The 24,646-nt window shown below is 59.6% G+C and overlaps 1 protein-coding gene across 5 annotated transcripts in view; it reads left to right on the top strand.

Moving 5' to 3' along the window:
* PCGF3 (polycomb group ring finger 3) overlaps positions 1 to 24,092 on the top strand; it is a 27,099-nt gene extending 3,007 nt beyond the window's left edge. The window contains exons 2-11 of one of the 5 annotated variants that reach the window (XR_005066712.1): positions 6,948 to 6,987; positions 7,218 to 7,369; positions 10,497 to 10,614; positions 12,121 to 12,217; positions 12,525 to 12,580; positions 13,366 to 13,476; positions 14,226 to 14,314; positions 18,586 to 18,767; positions 18,807 to 19,009; positions 19,272 to 19,400. Coding sequence is in view for 3 of the 5 variants with exons in the window: in XM_037047473.1 (XP_036903368.1) it covers positions 10,506 to 10,614; positions 12,121 to 12,217; positions 12,525 to 12,580; positions 13,366 to 13,476; positions 14,226 to 14,314; positions 18,586 to 18,723; positions 22,631 to 22,711; positions 23,065 to 23,112 (729 nt within the window). In the remaining 2 variants the exon portion in view is untranslated. Of the gene's footprint in view, positions 1 to 6,947; positions 6,988 to 7,182; positions 7,370 to 10,496; positions 10,615 to 12,120; positions 12,218 to 12,524; positions 12,581 to 13,365; positions 13,477 to 14,225; positions 14,315 to 18,585; positions 18,768 to 18,806; positions 19,010 to 19,271; positions 19,401 to 22,630; positions 22,712 to 23,064 lie in introns of those variants that run through there. The other 4 variants (XR_005066711.1, XM_037047473.1, XM_037047450.1 and 1 more) reach the window with 4 other exon arrangements.
* The last annotated feature ends 554 nt before the right edge of the window (positions 24,093 to 24,646 follow it).

Below are 24,646 nucleotides of genomic sequence, written 5' to 3'. Positions count from 1 at the left end.
CCCCCCCCCCCCCCCCCGCCCAGTAACGAAGCCTGAGCCCGCCAGTTAAGTTGTAGGTGTGTGTGCTGGTGATGTTGAAATCTGTCGGTAGTTTTGAGCGTGGTTGTTGTAGTTGTTTGTTTCCAGAGCATCGTTATAGTCTGCTAATGATTTTGCTCCAAAAATTGTAAGCTGGCCTTTGCAAGAAATTTTCTAAGATGTGAGAGCCTAAGGCGTTTGGGGTATTTGACCCTTGTAAGGAAGTGATGCTCCCAGAACTGGTGTCCAGGGGCTGCCACATGCAGGGCCGTGGGGCGCTGACACCTCTGCCTGGTGCCCTGGGCTGGGGCTGGGGCTCAGGACTGTGAGGGGCCCACCCAGGGCCTGAGTGCGCGCCACAAGGAGGCACCCCCTCCTGCCCGCTCTCTGGACCTGAGAGTGGGGGGAATTAAGTGTTTAGGTGGTTCAATTTGGATTATAAAGTGAGGGTTTGTTTGGTCTATACTCTTTCTCTTTAATCTATTAAATGGCAAGATTTATATTTATTTGGTTAATGGTCAGAATTGAATCTGAGTAGAAATGCAGTTTTCTTTTACTCTTGAAGTAGGTTGAGGTTTGGGAACAGTTCCTTTTTCCTGTGCTGGTGTTTGCTGTTAGTGCTGCAGAGACGCCTAACAGTCAGTGTGCGTCAGACCAGATGGAACCGTGTCTCCGCGGTTCCGCGTGCGGGGGGCTTGTGGCATTTCGAACGGTCTTCACCGTGGCTGTCTTTCCCAACAGGTCGAGTCTCCCTCCAGCAGTGACTCACACGGGGGACAAGGTGGCAAAGAGCCCGCCGGACACTTAGTGCTTGGTGAGAGGGCTCAGGCGTGCACAGCACCGCAGATGCGTTGTCAGAGTTACCGCTGAACATGTAAACCTCTCATTGATAAGAACCAAAACTCACTAGAAAATAGCGTTCTTAAAAGCCAGTTGTGAGGTCGATTGGTTTGTTTGAAGAAAACTTCTAATATGTAGGTGAATTTAGAGAGTGGGGGTTAAGAGGTTTTCTTGCAGATACGGCAGAGTTTGTGGGACTTCGCTACATTAACAGCAGGTTCCAGATGCTTGGCAGGAGGTCTTCAAACTGTAGGGAGCTGACAGAAAACCCCTGCCCCGGCTCCAGGGATTCCCAGTGGGGCTGGGCCAGCGTCAGGCGCTCAGCCCAGGAGGCTGGAAAGCTGCTGCTGGCAGGTCAGCCCGGGAGCCCTTGGAGCCCACCTGGCAGCTTCCAGGGAGGCAGCCCAGTCTCAGGTGGGCAGTGGGGGCAGAGACGGGCTTGCCTTTCCAGTTCTTTTACTTCAAGAGCTGTCGTGGGGCGCTCTCCCCATGCTTTCTGTGGGAAAAGCAGTGGAGGGCACCGACAGCCTTGTGCAGTGAGCGCCTGTGTGCCTCCCCGTGCACCCAGCAGGTGGCTGGTCAGCCCTGTCTGCTTCACCGCTTTCTGAGTACACGTTGTCTGTTGTCGAGGCAGGCCGGTGGCCCCAGCTGAACTGCGGGTCCAGGAGCTGGGTGGGCTCCCCTGGCAGCCGCGGCTCTCCCATCTGGGAGGTGGGTGCTTTTTCTTGTGGTGGCTGCTGTCCAGTCCGCTTTCATATTTCCCGGTCTTCCAACGCCATCTTCTGCAGTGACATCACCATCCTCACACGGCCGCCGGCAGGCCCCGCCCCGTCCACCTCTCGCCGCCGGCCCCGCTCCCCTGGGCGCCGCCTGTGCAGACAACTGTCTGGGCAGTTCCGGTTCTGCCCCGAGGCATTGTTCCTGTGCGCTCTGCGGCATCTGGGGACACGTGATGCTTGGGTGTCACTTGGGTCACCCCTGCCGCCACCCTGTCGGCCACTGTCTGGGGTCCTGTGGGCTGGTGAGTCCACAGGAGCCTGGGGCCTGGGTCCAGCAGTTCACACTGTGTCCGTGGGCCATCTCCCTGTGTCTCCCAGGCAGCCGGTGAGGCGCCCCCAGGTGGCTTTGGAGCATTTGGAGCATGAAGCAGACTTTGCAAATGGTTTAGTGAGTAGAAAGCGCTTGAAGTTGCTCACAGAAACGCGGCTTCTGCTGTCAGGCGCAGTAACTGCCTTTCCCTCTGCAGAGATGGGCCACTAGAGGCTGGTCCGCTCAGCCGCAGGAACGAGGCGCTGCAGACGCTCGAGGTCGAGGACCCCGTTGGCTGCTGGCGAGGGCTGCCTCTCTCTGGGGGCTCACAGGGAGCCCATTGCACCCACCCCATGAGACTTAAGCCTCGGCCCTCCCAAAGGCCCCGTGTTCGGGCAAGTTCAGCCCGTGCGGAAGGGCTCCAGCCCCTGCCATCTGTTCACCAGCCTGTCTCTGGTCTCCTGGGCCGGCAGGGTCATCACTACTGAGAGTTTCCCAGAGTCGGCGGCCACTCTCTGTTTTGCTGTTATTCTTCTAGAAACTATTACGTTCGCTTTCCATGGCCATTAACACACTGCCACCGGCCTGGTGGCTTCACAGGACACCCCTCACTGGCCACAGTCCTGGGGTCGGCACAGTGTGTATGGCGCTCCCTGGCTCTGGGCTGTGGACATGGGTGCCTCTCTCAGCCAGGCCACAGGACTCAGCCATCAGACCCGCCTCTGCATTGCAAGGCCAAGCAGTGCACTTGGGTGAGGCCACCAGAGACTCGCCCTGTCCTAGGTCCACTGATTTGGGACCATAATTACTTCTTCAAAAGCCCCTTTGCCACAGTCTCTAGGTAAAAGGGTGGAGGCTTGTGTCCAGCAGGGCCCACGTTCTCGGGCCACCTCCAAATCTTGCCCCTCACCTGCCCCTCCCCCTCACGTGCTTGTCCTGTCTTCCAAGGACTCCCTGGGTCTCTCGGTCAGGGTGCTCCCTGAGGTGTAGCTCCCAGGCACATGCAAACCCAGAGAGACCGGCACCTTCTGCCCCCCGCACAGTGGGACAGGCGTGGGATGGCAGTGCTGCCCTTTGGCTTCAAAGGGAGCCATGGGGGTAGCAGGGAGTCCCGGGTCCAGCGCCTTTCCAAGCTCAGGGTGAATGGCCCCCAGAGCGGCCTTTGGGCTCCAGGGTCCACCCTGAGTCGGCCTTTTCTGTGAAGGGGTGCACGTCTGCAGCAGGCACCCTGAGCAGGGTGCCGACAGCCCTCCACCCTGCATTCTGTGCACCTGCAGAGGTGCACCTGAGAGCCGAGGGTCGCTGTGGTTCTGCTGCTCTCCGACTCACCTCCCCTACACTTCCTGACGTTGCCTGACATGACTGTCTTCTAGTCCACGTGCAAGAGGATCCTGTCTGAGCCTGGGCCCTCCTCGCACCCCTCCAGCTCACCCCCCACCCCCATCCTTAAGCCTCATCTGGGTGCTTAGAGTGGGGGCTCCTCAGTCCAGGCAGAACAGAGAAGGGGCTGGGGGACCATGGGGCTCCCAGGGAGCAGCAGAAAGGCCGCCTGGTACTGGGGGGGCTGGGCCTCCCTCCCTCTGGCTACGGTGAGGTAAAGAAGAGCCCGGTGGGCCTGTCGGCGAGACCTGGCCTCGGCATGGGGGTTGGGGTCCAGCAAGCCCAAGGTGTCCACATGCAGCGCCAGGAGTCGCAGGGTGTGGGGAGGGGTTTGGGTGGCAAGGAGTTTGCAGGTGACATCCCAGGTGGGGAGTGCCCTAGTGGTGCCGAGACTGTTGGCTGTGGCTACTCTGTGTCCTCAGAGGACATAGAAAAGGGACAGTTGTGGGGGCGAGGTCTGGGAGACCCAGGCGCAGTCTCCTGGGTCCTGGGAGCCCCCTGCCCAAGCTGCTGGCAGTGCAGGTGGAGGCTAGCGCCATGTGGGTTGCAGAGGGAAGCCCCTCACAGAACCTTCCTGTGCGGCCCTTCCTACGTGGGGGCCCAGCGATCTGCTCCCAGCCCCCGGGAAGGAGTCAGTTGACCTGGGGAGCTGTCACCAGCCTGGTGCCCATGCGCCAGCCCAGGGGCCGACATGCTGGCTTCTCCAAGGACAGGGAGGGTGGGACTCAGCGCCCACGGTGCGGCATTGGGCAGCCCCACAGCTGGGCCAGCCCTTGAGGGCGGTCGCAGGTCCGAGGCAGGGCCAGACTACCAGCCAGTGCAAGGTCTGCCAGTGTCTAAAATGTGCTGTTCCTTTTTTGTTTTATATTTAATTAGGAACTAATTTTTAGTGTTAATAGAATTAAGTCTTTTATTTATCCACATATGTAGTTATGTACAGCGAAGCATTACCCTGGGCCGCTTGGCACCCGGCACGCGGGGGCTGCGGCATTAGGGCCTCCGCCCAGCTCTGTCGCTGGTGCCCTACAGTCTGGGGCCCCAGGGGTGCTCTTCATAACTCGCCTCAGTGAGGACGGTGCCCCATCACATCTGTCCCTGGGGCCACCTCCACTCGGGAGGCTGCAGGACTCCCTTTTTTAACATCCCACTTGGCTTGGCGAGGTCAGGAGGTTGACAGATGAGACCTGTGAGGAGGTGCTGAGGGACTCGGCCAGGGAGACTCGCATTCTGGAGGCAGCCGAGTTCCCACTCACACTCTCCGGGGTGCCTCCCCACCGTGGGAGTGGGCCGTGGGCTCCCAGCCACAGCAGAGTCACGCTCCGGATGCACACCCCTTCCCCTGCTATTGGGGACATGGGATGTCCAGTTTGGGGCTCCTCTGGCCGTGGCCAGAGCGTCCATGTGTGTGTGAACTGTAGGTGCCCGTTCGCCCAGGTGTGGGCCTATGGTCCCTGCAGGTGACCGTGGGAAGAGCCAGCTGCCAGCCCAGGAGGTGGCACCAGCCAGGCACTGCACTTTCTGGAGCTGCCCCGCCACCGGGCTCTTGTGTGCACTGCTTGCGTCTGTGACTCAGGTCAGTGGGGCACGGTGCGCTTGTTCGGGCTCCCATCACGCGAAGGGGCTGCCCGCACCCTCTCGCCCATGGAACAAGGTTGGCAGCGCTTCTCTCTGCAGGACTGGACAGTGCAGCGCGGTGGCCACGTGATGTCGGGGGCCTAAGTTCCAGAGCAGACCAGACAGAGGGGTGGGCACTCGGGCCGTGTGGATGGCGGGAGGCCACCGAGCCCTGGACTCTTGGGGTGTGAGCCTCCCCTGCCTCAGCCCTGCGGCCCCCGCCCCCAGTCTGCTGCTGGTCCCATCGGGACACGCCAGCTCCCTGCGTGAGCACTGCTGCTTTTCTCTCTCTGTGCCTCTTCCTCGCCAAGGTCAGGGTGAGGGCCCCGGGCCCGAACCCTCCAGAGGGTTGGAGCCACATCTTCACACTGGTCTTTTGTCCACCTGGATCCGGCTCTTTGGGCGTGAAAATGGTACAGGTGTGAGTTTGGGATTTACTGCCCAACTCCACCACTAGGGACAGTTTCCATTGCAGTTTAATCGTAAAACACTCTTTTCTGGGGTACACAGTTGCCACACCCTGAAGTTCACAGTTCTGTGGTAGTTGGGGTCCTTTGGCTATGTCTGGTCATGTGACCACACCCCAGTCCTGACCCAGAGCCCTTGGTCCCCTCAGAGTCCCCACGCGCCCTTGTCCCCTACAGCGCCGAGGGAGGCCTGGCTGCGTCGTCCCAGTTCCCCGGGGTGGCCCTGGGTCCATGTGCTGCCTGTGAGGCCGTGTCTCTTCACGGGAGAGCTCTGTCAGGTGAGGGCTCCTCGTGCTGCTCTTCATTTGCTAAGTGTTTGAAGATCAAGAACAAGAGTGAATTTTACCAAATGATTTTTGTGTGTTTTGGGGAAGATCTTACCATTTTTCTCCTTTTTCAGGCACAGATTGCATTTATTTCTCACACTAACCCCTTGTACTCTGGGGGAAAGCCAGTATGCCTAGTATAACTGCTCCCCCCTCCCCCACATGGGCCCCACGAGCCAGCTCTGTGGTTCTGCCCTGGGGGGCCCAGTGTGCGGTTACGGCGTCCTGGGAACACAAGGTGGAAACACTGTCCCCCCCACTGCACTGCCGGGGCTGTTGGCGAGCCGGCCAGTCCCGAACTGCAACTGGATTGACGTGAGCTGTTCATGGTGCTCTACCCTTGCTCACATGCCACTCCCCCAGGGGCATGCTGGCCAGTCCCCACGGCCACCGCTCCAACCAACAGCGTTTGCCGCCTCCAGCCCTTCCCCACCCACTGCGATTGCCCTTCCTGCCGCCCCTTCCTGGAGTGTGGGCGCCGGGCTGGGCCCTTGCTCCCCAGTGGCAGCAGGTCCGTGGAGAAGCTGGCAGGTAGCCGCAGCCTCACTGGCCTCCGCATGTGGCCCCTCGCACAGCCCTCTGGTGAGGCCTGCTGGTCACCTCCCTTCCGTCTGCCTTCTTTTATAGAAGTCATCAAGCTTCAGAGACTAGTTAGTAACAGATGCGGTTGTGGGGAAACCCAGGGCAGAAACGGCATGACTTGGACGCCTCGTGGACGTGGTCGAGGCGTTTGGCCCCCTGCTCCCAGGACACCGCCCTACTGTCCTCACGCCTCGGCGTGTCTGTGGTGCCAGGGCCGGGGCTGCATCATGCGGTCCTTGCAGGGGCATTCCCGGTCCCGCCTCAGACCTGGTGCCTGTTGTCCATCTCCCACCAGAGTACTGTGTCCACGTCCCTGTCCCCGCTGTGGCCCTGTCCTGGGGGCCCCAGCCTCCCACCCAGTCACCTTTGAGAGTCATTGCCGCACCTGAGCTTTCACAGACCTTCGTTCTGCCTCCCCAGGCACCAAAGCCAGGACGGTGCCCCCATCCCCTGCGGTCCTGTGCATGTCCTCAGCCCCTAGCCTCAGTTCCACCAATGGCCAGGGGAGCCTGTCTGTGTCTACCTGGTCAATCCTGGTGCTTTCCTGGCATTAATTCTTGGTTTCCTTCTGGTCTTAACCAAATAAAGAAACAGGTGTGTTCCATAGGCAAGGCCCAGACCATCAGCGAGACAGGGACATGGCTTGGACAGCACGCCCAGCTGACACCCCCCTTGCCTTGTGTCCCCGCAGGCCTCAGGATGTAGCAGAGGGTTCCCGGCCCCACGTCCAGGTAAACGCAGCTTCCCCTTTGATTTCCTCTTCTCCCCGTGTGTACGAATGGGCTGCATGCGACGCGCGTCACTCTCTGTGGGTGTGTGGCTCGCCTCTTGGTAAGCGGTTCGGGGGATCTGCTTGCTGTTGGCTCGAGGATTGTCTGAAAACTGCAGCCGGAGCCTCACCACAGGGCTGGGTGCCATGCACACAGGGACACGGAGTGAAAGGACGGTGTTTCTGTGCTAGAAAATGGGAAGAGAGCAGAGGACCGGAGGACGGCGCAGAGGCGAAGACTCGGCGAGCGGACTGGCACATCTGCCAGCGAGCGACAGCGCCACAGCCGACGCCTGAGCGCCGATGCGGAGGTGGAGGGAGGGGACCGACAGCGTCTAGAGGAGGTGAGGCTGGGGGGCGGGGGACTGTGGTGCTCGCCCCCTGCCCGGGGCTCTTGTGTCCACCCTGCTCTGTTCCTTGTCCAGGTGGGCAGGCCCTGCAAGCAGCAGGTGTCCAGTGTGCTGCTTGGGCCAGTCTTCCAGCCTGGTGGTGACGGGCCTTTCGATTCCAGAGTGCAAGCCTGCAAGTCCCAGTGCTGCCAGGGACAGGCGGTCTCCTCTCCAAGTGGGGGTGGTCAGCGGGTACAGGCCTCTTTCCACCCTGTGCCAGTGCCACCTCCAGGCGCCACGCCCCCTGCCCCCACTCTGTCATCTTTCCCGTCGTGGCCCCAAAGCTGTGGACAGCCGCCTCCCTTGCTCAGGGCTCCTCCGTGCCTCCTGAGGGTGAGATGCAGCTGTGCCCTCTGGACCCTGCCCCGGTGTCACCGGGCCCTGCAGTGAGTGGTGTGAGTGGGGTTCCCCTGCCTGTGCCCTGCTCTCATTGGCTAGGTGCTGTGAGGCGGTGGGTCTTCTGCTCAACAGAGCCTTGCCACAGGGGTGCCCACAGAGTTCTGCGCTGCCCAGCCAGCTGCACGGCCAGCACCTTGGGCTCCTCACAGCAGGCATGGTGTATGTGCGGTCAGGACCGGGCTGTGGGGGACATCCCTCTCAGGCAGAGCCAGGGTGTCGGAGGTGGAGCGTGTGTACGCACATTGGCGTCTCCCACCCACCCACCTGCCACATGAGCGCACCGACCACGGTCCCCAGAAAAGATGAGGATGCTACTCTCTGCAAAGAAGCCACGGTCTCTGCTCCCAGCAAAGGAGACACGGACCCCAAGCCCCACTGATGCCAGAGACCCATCCTTGCTGATGTGACTATGGAGTTTGTGTCCAGCTTTAGTTTTTTCGGGTGGCTTGGTTAGTTGGTGTTGGGGAGACTGCTGTTGCTGAGTGTGCTGCTGTGTGGTCACAACATTTGCATGTGGCCAAGCACGGCCTCTTGCTCTCAGCAGCCAGCATGACCACTCTGCCCGACAGGTGGTGGAGACACAGTGCAGCCTCGGGGGGGCCCACACACGGGGCCTGGGCATGTTTTTGTCTTTTAGGTAGTTTCTCCTTTTCCCCAGCTCTCCCAGGTGCTGCTGGGTCTTTCTTCACTGAGCCCCTTCCCAGCAGGTCAGAGTCACTTGGTCGAGGCGCTCCCACGCACTTGGGGAGGGTGATGTGCCAACCCAGATGCCTCAGAGCGGCCATGGCTGCGGCCCCGGTGCTTCCCGGGGCGTTGTGCAGTGGGGCCTGGCCCACATGGGCCCCATTGGCAGGCCGTACTGCTCCCTCACGCAGGTGCTGCCGAGAGCGGGGGCCTGCTGGTGAAGTGGGAGGGATGTGCACGCCAATGCAGGTCCTGCCGTCTGCGGGAAGCTCCACGCCACCCGGCTGGTGCCCAGGCACTCAGTTCTGCAAGCGAGCTGAGTCTGGCAGCCTTGCTGACGGCTGAGCTCGCTGCAGCTCAGGAGTCTCCTGGTGGGAGTGTAGGTGACAGCTGTCTCCAGAGAGTCCCCCCGTTGTCCCCCCGGCAACGTCCTCACCCCCCCGCCCCACACCAGGCCCAGCACCGGCATAGCCAGGTCTCCCCTCTGACCGGAGATGTCTGCTGTGCACAGTGAGCCATCAGTGCTGTGGCTGCCGCGTGAGGCCCACTGTCCTGCTGGCTGTCTGCCCCCACTTGTCGTGTGGCCACTGCCCCGGCAAACTCACTGACCCTTCTGGCCTTCAGCTCCGACAGCCTGAAGGGCTTCCTTCTGGTCTCTCCCGGCAGAGTCCTGCCACTTCAGAGCGCTCCTTCACTGGGTGTCCCTTGGGACACTGCTCTGTGCAGCCGTCAGCATCGGTTCCTCCTTGCCGCGTGGCACTCTGCCCCAGACCCAGCGCTCTCCTAGAGCTCAGCCTCCGAAGGGCCTCCTGGCCGTGGTGCAGGGCGCACCGGCTCCCACCAAAGGCTCCAGGGAGAGCCCGTCCCTGGCTCATGGCCCCACCATCATGCCCACAGCACCGCTGTCCCCACCTCTCCCTGTGACCCTCTTACCTCCACTGACGAGGACCCTTTGATGTCATGGGGCCTGCCCCAGTGAGCTGTCCTTACCTATGACCTATGACCAGGGCCTCTCACCATGTGAGAGGAGGTGCAGGTTGGGGGTAGGACGTGGACACCCTTGGACTGTGCCTGCTGGCTGGGGACATGACAACAGAGCCTGCTGGGTGGAGCCAGGTCCGGCAGGAGACACCACCATGGCTTCGATGGCTCAGAGACAGGCAGGAGGGCATGCAGGCAGCTGGACTCCCCAACATGCCACACTAGCATCCCATGGAAGTGACAGGGTCGTCGGTGCCCTCAGTCCTGGGCCAAAGGCTGCTGAGGCACCATAGGGTCAGGGTCCTGGGGCAGCTTGGGTCCTGGCAGCCGGGAGGAGGGCCTGGAGCCCCTACTGGTTAGGTGGGTGGGTTTCAGCTGCCCTCGGTGTGCTGGCCTGTGCTGGGCCGTTTGGGACGGTCACGGTGACTGTGTTTTCAGCCTGTCTGGTTACTGCGATAAATGTCCAAACACGGTCTCTCCCAGTGTCAGAGTCTCTCCTACGGTGACCGCACACTGGCCACTCTGCTTCTCCAGATTGGAGGGGGCACAGCTCTGCCACCCTTACCAGTGTCTCTCAAGCCTCAGGGGTCTGAGCCCTGGAGCAGAAGTGGGGACCTCAGCCCCCCTGTGGTCACTCGTCTCCTTGGTTGTGGGACCAGCCAGGGCCTCGGCAGACCCGCCCAGCCTCCGCCTGCAGACCCAGTGCAGCCCGTGCCCTGGGGCCCACCTGTTCCCTCACCACTCCACCTGCCCCCCCTCCCCCTGCCCCGTTCTGCTCAGCCCTTTTCAGTGAGGGAAGGGGCGGGGCCGTCCCAGTCCCCCAAGGAGAGTGGCTGGGTTGTCACCATGCTTACAGATGGGGTGCTAGCCCCGCCCAGCTGTGGCGCCAGGCTCCACCCTCCACACAGGCTGGCCTTCTGGGGGGTGTCCTACGGCTTCGTTTGCCCTGAAGCTGAACCTTCGGTGAGAAACAGCAGAGCCTTTCCGATGTTCATTCACATGCATTGTCCTCTTGCAGAAGCCAAAGATGTTGACCAGAAAGATTAAACTCTGGGACATAAACGCCCACATCACCTGCCGCCTGTGCAGCGGGTACCTCATCGATGCGACCACGGTGACCGAGTGTCTGCACACGTGTATGTGACTGTGTCCCGGGATGTGGCCTTTTTCCTTTTTCCTCCCTTTTTTCTCTGCGTATCCCCCGCACACCCCCTTCCACCCACGCCCACACCTGTCCCGGCCTCGCCACGCCATGGTTCGTGTCCGCGTGTTCTCCCTCTCATTTCTGCTCGTCCCCCCAACCCCCCATTGTCAGCCTGCTCCCTGTTGATGAGTCTGTCTCTGTGTTGGCGTTCCTTCAGTCTGTTCGTCAGATGCCACGTATGGGTGACGCCACATGGCCCTTGTCTCCCTGGGAGGTTTTTCGCTGCGCAGAGCATGCTCCAGGCCCACCTACGCTGCCGCAGAGGGGGCCCCGGCCTTTCCTGTGGCGGCCAAGTAGAACCCCCCTGCGAGTGGCCCACAGCGTGGGCAGCCAGGACACGGCCCTCGGCAGCCATGTGCGCACTGTCTGGCCCAGGGTCTGTGTCCGTGGCTGTGAGAACATTCCCGAACGTGGCCTTGGACAGTTGCCAGCAGTCTGTTCTTTGACGTTTGGGCCCTTTTCTTCCCCCCCAACAGCTTCTAACCGAAGCACAAGGCAGGACGTAGGCGCCCGAATACAAAGAAGCAGGCATCATGTTCTTGATTCCTGGCTGGTTTGGCTCATTGCGAACCAAAGGGTCACCATTTCTATTCCTGGTCAGGACACATAAATAAATACACGGAATTTATCTTTAAAAAAGAAGTTCTTAGATCAGAAAAATTGTTTCAAGTTAAAAGTGCTGTGGCTAATTTCAGTGGAGCTGAACACTGGAGAGCTGAGTTATGCTCACGTAGCAGCTGAGTGCCTGTCCCCCGTGGGCAGGGCACGGGGCTCCTCAAACTTGCCACGGCCACCGGGGAGCCGCTGCCCCAGTCTTCACGAGACTCAGTTTGTGCAACCTTTTCCGATTTTATTTATTTATCTTTAGAGAAGGCGAGGGAGGGAGGGAAATAACCAGGTGTGGTTGCCTCTCACGCCCCCCACTGGGCACCTGGCCTACAACCCAGGCCTGGGCCCTGACCCGCCATCGAACCACCGACCTTCCCCTTGTTCGCCAGCCAGCCCTCACTCAGTCCACTGAACCACGCCAGCCGGGGCTGGGATACCCACAACTTTTTGATCCTGTGGTTTTCACTTCAGGAAGAAAATAGTTCCCAATTTTCATAGAATTTCTATTTTAAAGTTTATTGTGTTTTTAAGTAGTGGTAGGCATAGTTCCTGTTGTTTTCCCTGAAATCACGGTGTACGAAGAACCCCCATAGTCTCTCAGGCTCCTGGAGCACTTCTGACCATTCGCCTCGAGGTGGGGACGTGCTCAGCAGCCCCCCCCCCGCTCCTGAGCCCCCAGCCCAAGTGGGAGGCAGCGAGTGTGCGGCTGACAGTCAGCCCCATTGGGGACCGGGGAGCATTGTTGTCAGGGCACCAAGGGCTGCTGGGCCCGAGTGCCGCAGGCCTGGCCTGGGTTGGCTTCCTGACGTGGGTGTGCCCCTGCCCGCAGTCTGCCGGAGCTGCCTGGTCAAGTACTTGGAGGAGAACAACACCTGTCCCACGTGCCGGATCGTCATTCACCAGAGCCACCCGCTGCAGTACATCGGGTGAGCTGTCGGCCCGTCTCCAGCAGGGCCCCTGGGTGGGTCTGGGGCAGGACAGGGCTCGTCCACTCGGCGAGGGCTGAGCCACCACGGAGGGCGTCACAGCCGTTGTGTGCGGATTTGAGAAACCAGCAGGCAGAGGGCACGGGCAGCTGACAGGGCCCCGTCTGTGCCGCTCTCTGAAGCACCGGGAGCAGCTGGAGCAGGACCACGTGGTGCATTGATTCAGGCTGCTTTACTAGCTGGGCGTGAGGGAGGACCACAGTGACCCGTGTGACCCAGCTGACCCTGCCGTTCTGTCCCTTGGCAGTCATGACAGGACCATGCAGGACATCGTTTACAAGCTGGTACCAGGCCTGCAGGAAGGTGAGTGTCGGGATGCCGCACAGTGGCCTGGTCTGGACAGGAGGCTTCTTAGTTCTCGAGGCCGGTCTCTTTCGTCATCTCGGTCTTCCTCCAGGAAGTCCTGGTGTGGGGTGCGTGGGCACAGCGGGCACAGGGGGGCCCGCATTCAGGGTCAGGTCTCATGGAGAATTACAACCATCACGCACCTGCAGGTGGCAGTGGCTGTTCTCTGCGAAGTGGTGTGTGGTACTGGCCTTATTGGGGGGAGGGGGCATGGTCAGCACCCTGCTTCTTGAGGACAGTGGGGTGGGGGGCTGCCTGCAGGGGGCACTTGGGTGCTCTCCCCAAGGCGAGGTATGTGAGGAATTCTGTTTCCCATTGTTAGATTTCAGGAGAGCGTTGTAGTTTGTACTTTAAAACTCAGCTGCTGCGTTACATCCGTAGAGATCACGTCTGGCCTTTAATGTGTAACTTGGGACGACGCTGGTAAAGCCTTTTGCCATTCACAGAACTGACTCACAGGGGAACTGAAGTTTCCTGAGACACGTAGCTAGAAACAGTCGTCTTTTGAGGAGTGTTTAGTTTGGGGAAAAGCAAACAAGCATCAGGATAAGGTGCTGCGCCTGAAAGACCTCGTGGACTGCTTTAAACTCGCAGGCAGGCACGTCGGTGGAGGTTGCTTCCTCTTTGTAGCAGCTGCCGAGCTTTGTGGCCAGCCTCTGTGTCCTTCTCGGGACGTGGTGAACAGAACATCAGTGTAATTCATTGTCACGTAGCGTTAAAGGCTGTGTATTAATCTTTAATAGCGGAAATGAGGAAACAGAGGGAGTTCTACCACAAGTTGGGCCTGGAGGTGCCTGGAGACGTCAAGGGGGAGACTGGTTCTGCCAAGCAGCACTCGGACCCCCACCGGAATGGTAAGGCGCGGAGGGGGTGCCGTCTCTGTCCCTGTCCGCCGCAGTCGGTAGTACAAACTGCAATGACCTGGGTGGGTGTCTGCATGGGAGGCAGGTGTCCTCCCCGGGTCGGGGTGGAGGGGGACACAGGCGGGCATGGGCAGTGGGCTCCGGAGACGCCGCTCAAGGGTCTGTGTTTTGCTGTGATATGGCGAGGTGATATCTCGGCTTGGATGTGAAATTAACAAGCTGTAACAAACCCCCGAAATCCTGGGTGCCCTGATGCGTACACCGGGCCCCATGGATCCCTACGAACCTGGAGATGGCCCCGTGTACTCCTCACTGTCCCAGGAGAGAGGGGTTCTGGGAGGCGGCTGGGAAGCTGTCCCTGCATGCCACCCACCGCGGGTGCTCATTTTAAAAGTAACGTTGAGCAGCTCCAGTTCCAGGGGCCGGGCAACCTGGACGCCGTGGGGGGGTTCTGTGTGCCGGGAAACACTGGGGCAGCCGAGCCGCCCTGGGGCCCTTTCACCATCTGGTGGTCGCCGTCCACGCCCCGCACCACGCAGCCACACGCGAGTCCTGCCTCCTGGGCCCTGACTGAGCACCCCGCGTGGGACTGGCGCTTTGTCCATCGCCTCTGACGCGTGCTTCACGGTGCCAGCGCTTCCTGCGCTGACTTCCATAGTGTTCCCAGAGCGTGCAGAGTCGGCGATGACAGTGTGACCCTTCAGCTGTGACAGCACAGCGTTCCCTCTCTTTGCTGCAAGGTGAAACCAAAGCAGAGGAGAGTTCCAACAAGGAGACGGCCGAGGAGAAGCAGGAGGAGGACAACGACTACCACCGGAGCGACGAGCAGGTCGGTGGCCCTCCGTCTCTGTGCCCGCGTGCGGCCGGGGGCTCCCTGAGAGTGACGCCGTGACCCGCCCGCGGTGTTTTCTCGCTTAAAAGAGGAAAAGGCATGAAGGAGTGAGGGTAGAGACACAGAGCGGTGGCGTACTGGCTTAGTGTTTCCGCTTTTCTCTTTAGTCATCAAAGCAGTGTGTGCTCGTTGTAGAACCTCTGACCTAGAGACAAAGCCGAGGCCCCGCCCCGGTGTCCCTGTGAGTGACGGCGCCGGCGTCTGGTGCGAATAGGCGTAACAGAGAATTTTAAACTTGACGTTGAGGGGTCTGCCCTGTCATTTACCGCGTTGCTAGATTAAAAAGGAAACAGTGAGCAACCCCAGAGATTCTGTAGAAGAACTTGATAAAATTCCGTGTCCATGTGACGTGGAAACTGTAGCAGCCACCACCCTCTGATGGAGCAGAGCCGACCCCACAGACACCAGAGACAAGGGGGCGTCAGCAGCTGCTGCTGCCGGCGGGATGTGCCGCTCTGGCCCCCGGCCACCGAGGGACAGAGGAGCACGGGGCCGGGGCGGGGTGGGAGAGGGGGTAGGGGAGAGAGATGGTGATGGAAAAAACTAATAAAGTGTGAAAAAGAAGTGAGATGCGTGTGAGACAGACACGCCACGCCCCAGGTCAGACCCGGTCTGGTGTGCCGCCCGTGAGGACTGGCGGCAGCTGGCAGGGCGATGAGGTCGTCGGTAGGTGAGCCTTAGCCCCACGGCTGACGAAAGCTGTAAGGTAGCCTCACGAGGAACGTGTGGCCCAAATGAAGACCCTCCGGCCTCACAGAGCACATGAGGCAAGTCCGAGTAACCGATGACCCTGGATTCTTCCCAAACTAATCTCACTGGTTGCGGTCTCACCCATTTGTTGTACGGAATTGAACCCGTTGCTTCTGACGCTCCCCTGGGAGGGGGTAAGCTCAGGAACAGCCGTGAGAACCAGGGGCTGGGTCCTGTCAGAACATACCTGTGACACACATGTAACTACGAACATGTTATATACTCCCGCGCATGGCTTTATGTGTAATCATGAAAGTGCACAGATAAATATATTTGTTTAAGATGTCATTGAGCGAGCGTGGTTCCGGTGCAGTCACAGCACCACGGAAACCCCTTCCCGACATGCACACTTCGAGGGGCAGAAGGTCACCGTGAACATTTCAGAGATGCCGGTGCGTCTATGGGGGGGATTACAACGGGGGGAGCGCAGTTCAGCTCAGTGAAGAAGAGGGTCCCTCTCTGTGGCCGTGGGCTCTGCCCAGCCGCCCAGCCTCACGCCCTGCCCCAGGAGCCGTGTTGACCCTCGCAGACGCCGCTGCTTCTCTGCTTCCCAGGTGCCCAGTGGGTGTCCCCCTGAGGGACAGGGCAGAGGGCTGGGAGGTTGGGGCCTCTGGGCAGGACCCGTGGGCGCGGCTGCTCGGGGGGGATGGGCGTGCTCCTCCACAAAGCGCAGCCCCAGTCGGCACCCTGGTCCGGAGGCAGCGGTCCTGGCGCACATGGTGAAGACAAGCTGCTGGCATGGCTTTGTGGTCCCGGGTCCCCACTCCCTCTCTGTCCCCGGTGTCCTCAGAGCTCCCGGGAGTGGGTATGGGGCTTCATCAGCCGCTCCTCAGCGTCTGCTGCATAGTCTGCAATAAACTGCTGCACGTGTTTCTGTTAAAACCATCCTCATAATCATTCCTGGGATGAACTGGATGAGACCATGGCTTTAATCCGTATCTCTGGATTTGCTAGTGTTTAGGTAAGTGTGTGCCTGTTGGTTCAAACCCACTGTCCCGTGCTTTTCTTGGGGGGCAGGTGTGGGCACGTGTGTGGTTTGGGGCCAAGGTCATGTGTCTCACAGCTGGTGGTCGTCCCTCGTGGCCCATTTTTTTATTCTCTGGGAAAATGTCTGTGAATTAAGTGTCAGTTTTGTTGACCTTTGTCCCTTTTCTAATCTTGTGACTTGATCGTTCGTACAGTTTTCCTCTACTACTGGTTCTGAATACCTTTAAATTTTCATTGTGATTTGTTTTTTGAACCATGGGTTATTTTTAAAGTATGTACTAGAAATTCTAAACATCACCCCTAATCAGGAAGCCGGTTACCAGGTTGTTGTGTCGAGGGCCTTCGGGTCAGCGGCTCCAGAGCCAGATGCCCCTCTAGGTTTGCGGTTGTTGGTTTTCAGGCCAGGGGTGACGACTCTTCACCGGGAGAGGATAGGGTTTGGTTTTGTTTTTAAATATTTTATTTATTACTTATTATTTAGAGAGAAGGGAAGGGAAGAGAAAGAAACATCAATCAGTTGCCTCTCGCACACACCCTGACCAGGGAACGGGCTCCACAGCCCAGGCATGTGCCGTGACTGGGAATCGAACTGGCAACCTTTTGGTTTGTGAGATGATCCCCAAGCCACTGAGCCACGCTGGTCAAGGCAGGGTAGTGTCTTTAACAGACGGTGTGGGAACACCTGCAAAGATGAGTTTGTATCCCTATCTCACACCGTGTACAGAAGTTAACTCAAATGTAGGAGGTAAAACTTTGACACCTTTACAGGGAGATGTGAGAGAAAACCTGTGAGACCCTGGGTCAGGCCCAGTGTTGCCAGACTTGGCGTCAAGAGCCCAGCCCATGAAAGGACAGTGGCGCCTGACTCCGCCGTGAAGCTCTGCTGCTCTGTAAAGGGGCCGTCAGGGAAATAAAGAGATAGGCCACAGACTTTGGGGGGGGGGTGTTGCGTGTCGTGTTTCTGGCAAATGATTTGTATCTAGAATACATACTTCTTACCATTCAGTAAGAGGGTAATCCGATTGAGAAACGAGCAAGAGTCCAGCAGACGGGTCCCCAAAGACATGAGTCCGGCCACAGGGCCGGCAGCCCTGCTCCTCCGTGTGATAGCGTGTCCGGCCCGAGACTGCACGTGCAGCAGCGTCATTCACAAAACCGGTCGGGGAACAGCCCCCATGTCCCACAGGCCACAGGCCCAGGTGCAGAGGCGGCCCCTGATGGGCCCTCAGGCAGCCCCGTCTGCTGAGCGCAAGGTCAGGGCCCCTCTTGGTGCTGTGGCCAGGGTCCCATGGGGGTCACAGGTCTCCCTGGGGTTTTTTGTGTGTACTCTCTGCCCCTGAGTTTGAGGGTTTATGTCTCATTGCTTGGGGGTGGCCCTGCGGCGTTACTTCTTAACTTTTGCCTTTCCCGCATTTTCTCCTCTCCTCCTTGCCCTCTGTGCCTGGCAGACCCCGCGGTCTTTGCGTCACCCCCTCATTTCGTGTCCTCAGACTCTTCATCCCTGTGACTGCCTCATGCCAGCCGTTCGGAAGGCTGGCTGACCCCCTTCTCCTGAGGTTTCCCTGTGACTCAGCCATCCACTGAGTTTTCCGTCTAAGTGAAAATGTTTCATCTTTAGAAGTTACATTGGGTTAGTCTTTTATGTCCTTGGTGTGTTATGTCTTTAATCTGTTCTTCTGTGTCCCTAATAATTTCAGATGTATACACACCCTGGTTAATTCGTTCGTTAATTCTTCCCTCTGAACTTGGGGGTGTGACCGGGCCGTTTTGGGGGCAACTGCTAGAGGGTCCAGTGCTTATGTGGAGTGTTGTGCCTCCGGTGGGCTGGGTCTCGGCGGCCCACTCATCCCTCTTTGGAAGGCCTCCCAGGCCCCTAGAGTCCCTCTCTCTGTCTGTCACCTGTGGTGCCTTGCCCCCCGCCCCGCACTCAGGCCCCTGCACTGTGGATAGTCCGAGAGGTGGCCCAACCTCAGACTGCCCAAAGCACTCTTCCTCTTCCAATGCCGACGGGATGCTGGTCCCTGTGCGTCACCCCCGTGCTGCAGGTGTGTGTGTGTGTGTTTTCACTCAAGCACCATTATCGAGTGGCCTGAGGGCAGCTGTCTGCGTCCTCGCCGTCGTCGTCGTCGTGTCCCGCCCTCCCAGAGCTCTGAGAGCAGGACTCCCACCTGCCTAAGCTGGAAGCGCCGGGCGGGCGCCTGCAGGGGATACATAGTTTCGGACTCACTGCAAGGCGCGCCACCAAAACTGAACTGACAGTGTTAGATTGTGCTTCAAAAGACAGCAGTAAACCCACTGTGAGATGATGTGTGTGAAGTGGTTTTTAAAAACTCCTTTTCCACAGTGTCGGGGTCTGTTTGGTCTGTGGTTTCCAAGCAGGCAGGTTCTCAGTGGAGCGGAGCCCCTGGGGCCGAGGCCCCGCCCCCGCCCCCGCCGCGGGAGGCCGGCCCAGCTGTGTCCTTGCCCCGCAGGTGAGCATCTGTCTGGAGTGCAACAGCAGCAAGCTGCGCGGCCTGAAGCGCAAGTGGATCCGTTGCTCCGCCCAGGCCACTGTGCTGCACCTGAAGAAGTTCATCGCCAAGAAGCTCAACCTCTCGTCCTTCAACGAGGTAATGGCTGTGCCAGGTGTGGCGGCACCGCCGGCTGCCTGCCTGTGCGAGGGGGGCCTCCGCGGCTCCTGGGCTTCCTGCAGCACTTTCTTTGCAGAGTTTAAATCAGGCAGAAAGATCTCAGTTTGTTTGGCCTGCCACCCAGTAGTATACCAGGAGGCCACAGTGAGGACAGCGGTCGGCCCAGGGCCCGTGACGGTGGGGACCCGCCGCTAGCAGAAGAGAGAGCGAAGGGGACACAGGGCTGTGGGGTTGTTAGAGCGTGTTTGGGTCTCGGCTGGGAGAGGAATTGTTGTTTTTTTTTAAACTCGGAAATTCTGATTTACTTTATTTTATTTTTTTAAATATTTACTTGTTTTTAGAGGGGAAGGGAAGGGGAGAGGAAGAGAAACATCAATGTATGGTTGCTTCTCGTGCATCCCCTGCTGGGAAATGGCCCCTGCAGGGAACTGGCCTGCAACCCAGGAATGTGCCCTGACTGGGAATTGAACCTCGATAGTGTGGCTCGCGGTTCAATCCACTGAGCTACACTAGCCAGGGCCGGAGAGGAATTATTTAATGTCGCAAACCAGTGGGTCGGCGGGGCTGGGGGTGACAGGGCAGACAGGTGGGATGACAAGACACTTTTGGGTTGTGACAGATGATGAGAATGCAGCAAAGCCTATAAACCCAGCATTGCTGGGGAGGGCAAGAGGTGGGACGAGTCTGGGTAGGCATGGGGGCGTGGCCACCGTTCAAAGCTAAGGGAGCGCTCTGGGGGGCCTTAAGCATGGGTACGTGATTTGAACTACAGTCTTCCAGTGCTCCCCAGGCTGTGAGAAAAGTGGGTTGTTGGGGAGCAGAAAAGGAAGCGGAGGGGCCCACCAGGGGTGTCTGCAGCAGGCGTGTCGGGGGAGGGCCCATTGTAGTGGGAATGCTGTGCAGTGTGCAGGCCGGACACGCGTGTCAGGGGTCAGCAGCAGGCCAAAGGCTGGTGTGCCGTCTTCTCCACCCAGACCTGTCAGCGTGAACTTTTGGGGGAAGAGGGTCTCTCTGGATGTGACTAAGTTAAGGATCTTGAGGTGAAAGGGTTCTGGCCGCCCAGTGGACCCCAAATCCAGCAGCAGGCGCCCTCACTGGAGGGAGGCAGGGGACGCATGAGGCTCACGGAAGGGGCCCCGGAAGCTGGGAGAGGCAGAAGGCCCCCCGCCTCCCTCGAGCCTGCGGGTGGGCTCTGCCTGCCAGCACCGGGGTTTTGGACTTCCGGCCGCCCCGCATCTCAGAGCCAGTGCATCTCGGGTGTCTTAAGCCACCGAGTTCACGTGCTTTGTCAGTTGCCTCAGGGAGCCGAGTGGACAGTGGTGCCTGGAAATGCAGGCGGTGGAGCACACCGGGAGAGGCGGCACGGCTTTGGACTTGGAGATGGTGGGGGGTTGGGGGGTGGGCCGGGGGCTCTGCAAAGCCCAGTCCGGAGGCTGGCTCGCCGCGAGGATGCTCGCCAGTACGTGGTCCACGACTCCGGGCCAGCGAGGGCCTAGGTGGAGGTGCCGGCGTGGCAGAGGGAGCTGCCTGGGGCTGCGTGGTGTGGAGCAGGGTGGTAGGAGCAGAGATGCCGGGATGCCTGGGGGGGGGCTTGGGAGGGACTGTGGAGCGTGGTGTGGCAGACCAGAGGGGCCTGTGGCTCGGGGCCGTGGTGGGTCTGGACGGTGCTCCCTGGGGTGTGGATGCAGAGCTGGGTCTTCGGCTGAGGGGGAGCACCAAGCACGGGGGCGGGGGGCGGGGGGGGCTGGAAGTGCTTGGACACCTGGGGTCCCGCTTTCCCAAGGTGCCTCTCAAGCACCTGAATGGCCTAGAGCCTCTCAGAGCCAGCCGGGGTCCCCGAGGCCCCGATGCTGCCGAAGCAGCCGGATCCCACCGGATCTGAGGGAACACAAGCACAGTCTTTTAACAAAAGCCGGTGACATAAACACCCCTCTAAATGGCTCCCAAATGGCGTCCAAGGGCCTCGGAACAGACAGAGCTGGAGCAGCTCTGGGCGCTGGCCCTGTTTGTCCCCAGCCCGGAGCCGTCGGGGTCTTTGGATGCCCCACGAGCCCCCGGCACGTTGCCCATCAACAAAAGTTGGCTGGCCCTGGCTGCCGAGGCCCCGAGGGCTGAGTCCCGGCCTGCGAACAGAAAGGTCCCTGGTTCAGCTCCCTGTCAGGGTGCATTCCCTGGGCTGCAGGCTTAATTCCCCAGCCTCGCCCCTGCCCCACTGTCAGGGCTCAGACAAGGGGCAGCTGATTGATGTATCTCTTCTTCTCTTTCTCCCCTTCCCTTACCCTCTCTCTGAAAAAAATAAAATAAAATTGTTCTGGCTGGTGTGGCTCAGTGGATTGAGTGCCAGTCTGCAAACCAGAAGGACACCAGTTCGATTCCCAGTTGGGACACATGCCCAGGTCACAGGCCAGGTTCCTAGTAGGGGCGTGTGAGAGGCAGCCATCAAGGGCAAAGGACACGGTCCTCGGGGCTGCAGGTGACTGGCGGGAGACCTTCCTTCTGTCGGGTGGAAAGGCCTGCTGTGAATTCCGATGAGTTCCACCAGGTACAGGCACTGGGGACGGCCACCTGGCGGTGGGAAGGCCCTTGGTGCACTTTTGGAGCTGTGCCTTCCAGGTGATCGCAGCAAGCTTTATCTGTAGTTTGCACAGCTTTAAAACGATAGAAAGTTGCTACATACGGAAGAGACAGAGGGAGGGTCGGTTACTGAGCGCTTTGTACCAGGTGAGAGCAAGACCCGCCACCAGCACCAGGATCGCACCTCCCCTTCCTGTGCCCGCAGCTGCACACTCAGCAGCCCCCAGGCCTGTCCGAGCACGCTCCAGGGCGGCCTGGGGACCCCCCAGCACCGGACTCGGGCCCCCTGGAGGCCCTTGCCCTGAGGGACATCGGGAGGTGCCGGCAGGACAAGGGGCAGCAGGACCGTGCCTGCACTGCTGGGGTAGGGTGACATGGTGCGGTGACTTTGGAAGGCAGTATGGTGGTTTCTCCCAAGATGGACCTCACCCTCACCACCCCACCCAGCAGTCTGGCTCCCTGGTCATTTACGCAAAGGGGCTGAAAACTCACCCCCACGCAGAGCCCTGCACTTGGGAACAACCTAAATGTCCTTCAGTGGACGATGGGTATGTGCATCGTGGCCCATCCAGACAGTGGGATGCTGCTTAGCACAAAAAGGAAAGGGGCCCCTAAAGCCCCATGAAGATGGGGAGGGGCTGTGGGTGCACGTGCCCGAGCGCTGGCCAGGCTGGGAGACCCCATGCTGTGACTGCCGCTGCGGGGGCTCTGGAAAGGGCAAACCGCGGAGACAGCGGGAAGATCAGTGGTCGCCTGGAGTTGGGGAGGAGGGGCGGACAGGCGGAGCCCGGAGGGTCTCAGGGCAGTGAGACTGCTCTGCGTGGCTCTGTGGTGGGTGCTGGTCACCCTTCAGACCCGCAGGGTGTCCCCAGTGTGCAGAGTCCATGACTCTTAACATGTGTCCCCTGGGGGGGTGCTGGCAGTAGGTGAACCTGGCAGGGGCCACGAGGGCATCTCAGTGCTGCTGTAACCCTGAAACTGGGCTAAAAGTAACCTTTTTTGAAAAGGGGCAAAGGCCTACAGAGCCCGTTACCTTTTTCTACTGCTGGGAGAGGGACCAGCTCCCCAGCGGCGGGGGGGGGGGGGGGGGGGGGGCCNGGGAAGGGGCGGCCCCCTGGTCCAACAGCCTGGGGACACGTGGTGGGCGTGGCCCCAGCCTGGAGCCCTGGGCCCTCTGCGGCAAAGTGGGCTTCCTCCTGCTCCCTTCCCAAGGGCGTGGCCAGGCCCAGCCAAGTGCCTCATTGGTATAGACAGGCCACAAGGGCGAGAGCCGCCCTGCAGGCCCTCTGACCAGAGTTTCTTCTCCCCCCAGCTGGACATTTTATGCAACGAGGAAATCCTGGGCAAGGACCACACACTCAAGTTTGTGGTCGTCACGAGGTGGAGATTCAAGGTGAGACATGGCACTCCGTGTCCAGTGGTCGGTCTCATTCTGGAGCCACAGGTGGCAGCCCTTCTGCACGACTCTGTCTGAGAGCTCAGACAGGGTTTGGTCACAGGGTGGCTGTGACCCACAGTCGGTTTGAACTCAGCCCCTGGGCGGCCTCCCACTCACTCGCCGCCCAGCTCTGCCCGCCCGGTAGGGGTGACCCCAGGCTGCGACCCCTCGGCCTCCTACCCGGAGTGGCTCTTTGCTCTTTGTGAGCATGGGGGCAGATGGTGGTGGCAGCCTGTCCTGGGGCGGGGGTTGCACACCCGAGACTGGCCTGTCGCCCTCCGTCCCTAACGTGACGCCCTGTCTTGCAGAAGGCGCCGCTCCTGCTGCACTACAGACCCAAGATGGACCTGCTGTGACGCGCGGCGAGTGCGGGACTATGTGCCCGCAAAGGGGCCTCGGGCCCTGGGGACCGGACTTCTGAACAGAGTATTTATCACTTTTGTACGAGAGAATTCGCACTCAACAAGACACTACCAGCAGCACGGTGACAAGGTGGCGACACCTTCCCAGGCTCCCGCCTCTGACCCGGGCCGGTGGTCCCTCGGCCCCTCGGACCAGCCCATGGCTGCAGCGGTCGCTCCCTCTGACGTGCAGCCCCGCCTGCTTCCAGGTCTCAGAACCACAGCGTTTTGGTTTAGTTGATGAATTAGGTTTTGGGATGAGCCTCAAAAATACTTGTACGTGTGTTGAATCCTTCCTAAGTTATTGAAAAATATCTTTTCATGGTGAATGACGATATTTATGTTGCCTTTAGCTTCCCGAAGGCTTAGAAGATCTATAAAAATTAATTTAAAAGCATACCAAAAGAGGTTGCTGTTCATATTCCGCGTCCACCATGGCCTTGAGTGTCCCTGCCGTGAGACCCGACGAAGCCGCAGATCTCTCTGACCCCCCGTGCTCCCGGCACCGGCAGCCCCGGCGCAGCTGGGACCTGGTGCTGGTTTGCAGAGCATCTTGTTAGAAATCACTTCTGTTATCAGACAGGGCTCCAGCCGCTGAACCCCCTGCCCACTCTGCCCATCTTCATTTTGCTGGAGAGAGAGCTGGCAGCCTTTCAGGGGGTGCTTTCCCAGCAGAGGAGGGGCTTGTGCCTGTGGGGACTTGGCAGACCCAGGTTCCCCACCATATCTGCCCTCCCTTTAAGGGGGTGCAGCCTGGCCCTCCTCCCCCGCCCTCTGTGTGGGGGAGGTTCTCACTGAGCCTCATGGGCAGGGCAACAAGGTGGCGGCTCTAGTTGCTAAGGACCTGCCACAGGTGACTCACAGTGTCTAACCTCTTTCTCTTCCCGAATGTTAATATTTTTGTGGAATTAGAGAATAAACTTTTTGCCAGCACATAAACGTGTCCCTTTAAGGTGGTACCTTGGAGCGTGTGATGTGAGATCAAGTAGAAAGACCGTTCTCAGTGGTGACAGTGTTGTGCTGGAGCTTGTCTGTCACTGACTGTGCCCCGCTGGTTCCTCGGTGACCTTGCCCTCCGGCTCCATCACCTGCCCGGCCCAAGGGCCGGGTTCCCATGAAGTGTTTTGCTTCAGCGACTAGACTTGGTCTCGAATTTGTTCCCGCGGCTCCAGTGGGGCTCCCCGACCTGCTTCTCGCATTATGTGCATGGGTGTCGGAAGCAGCTGCCAGTGTGCCCTCGTCGTAGAGAAAACATTCAAATCGGTTCCGTCCGAGGGATTTTAACGTCAGGCTCTATAAAAACATCAAGCACCTGGTTAGGAATTGGCCAGAGTTCAGGTTTTGTTTCAGCCCCTTCACCCCAGTCCTGTGCGGACGGCCCCGTCACCTAAGCTTGCTGTTCACCCAGGCTGTTCTCAGTGACTCTCCGAGGGCTTAGCGAGCAGGTGTGTGTGAGTAAATATGACCTGTCTACCTCAAAACGCACATC

This window comes from Sturnira hondurensis, unplaced genomic scaffold, assembly GCF_014824575.4.
Source record: "Sturnira hondurensis isolate 20B ecotype Veracruz unplaced genomic scaffold, ASM1482457v3 Scaffold0000780, whole genome shotgun sequence".
Taxonomy (NCBI): Eukaryota; Metazoa; Chordata; class Mammalia; order Chiroptera; family Phyllostomidae; genus Sturnira; species Sturnira hondurensis.
The sequence above is the reverse complement of the archived record's forward strand: the minus strand, read 5'-3'. Positions and strand labels throughout refer to the sequence as shown.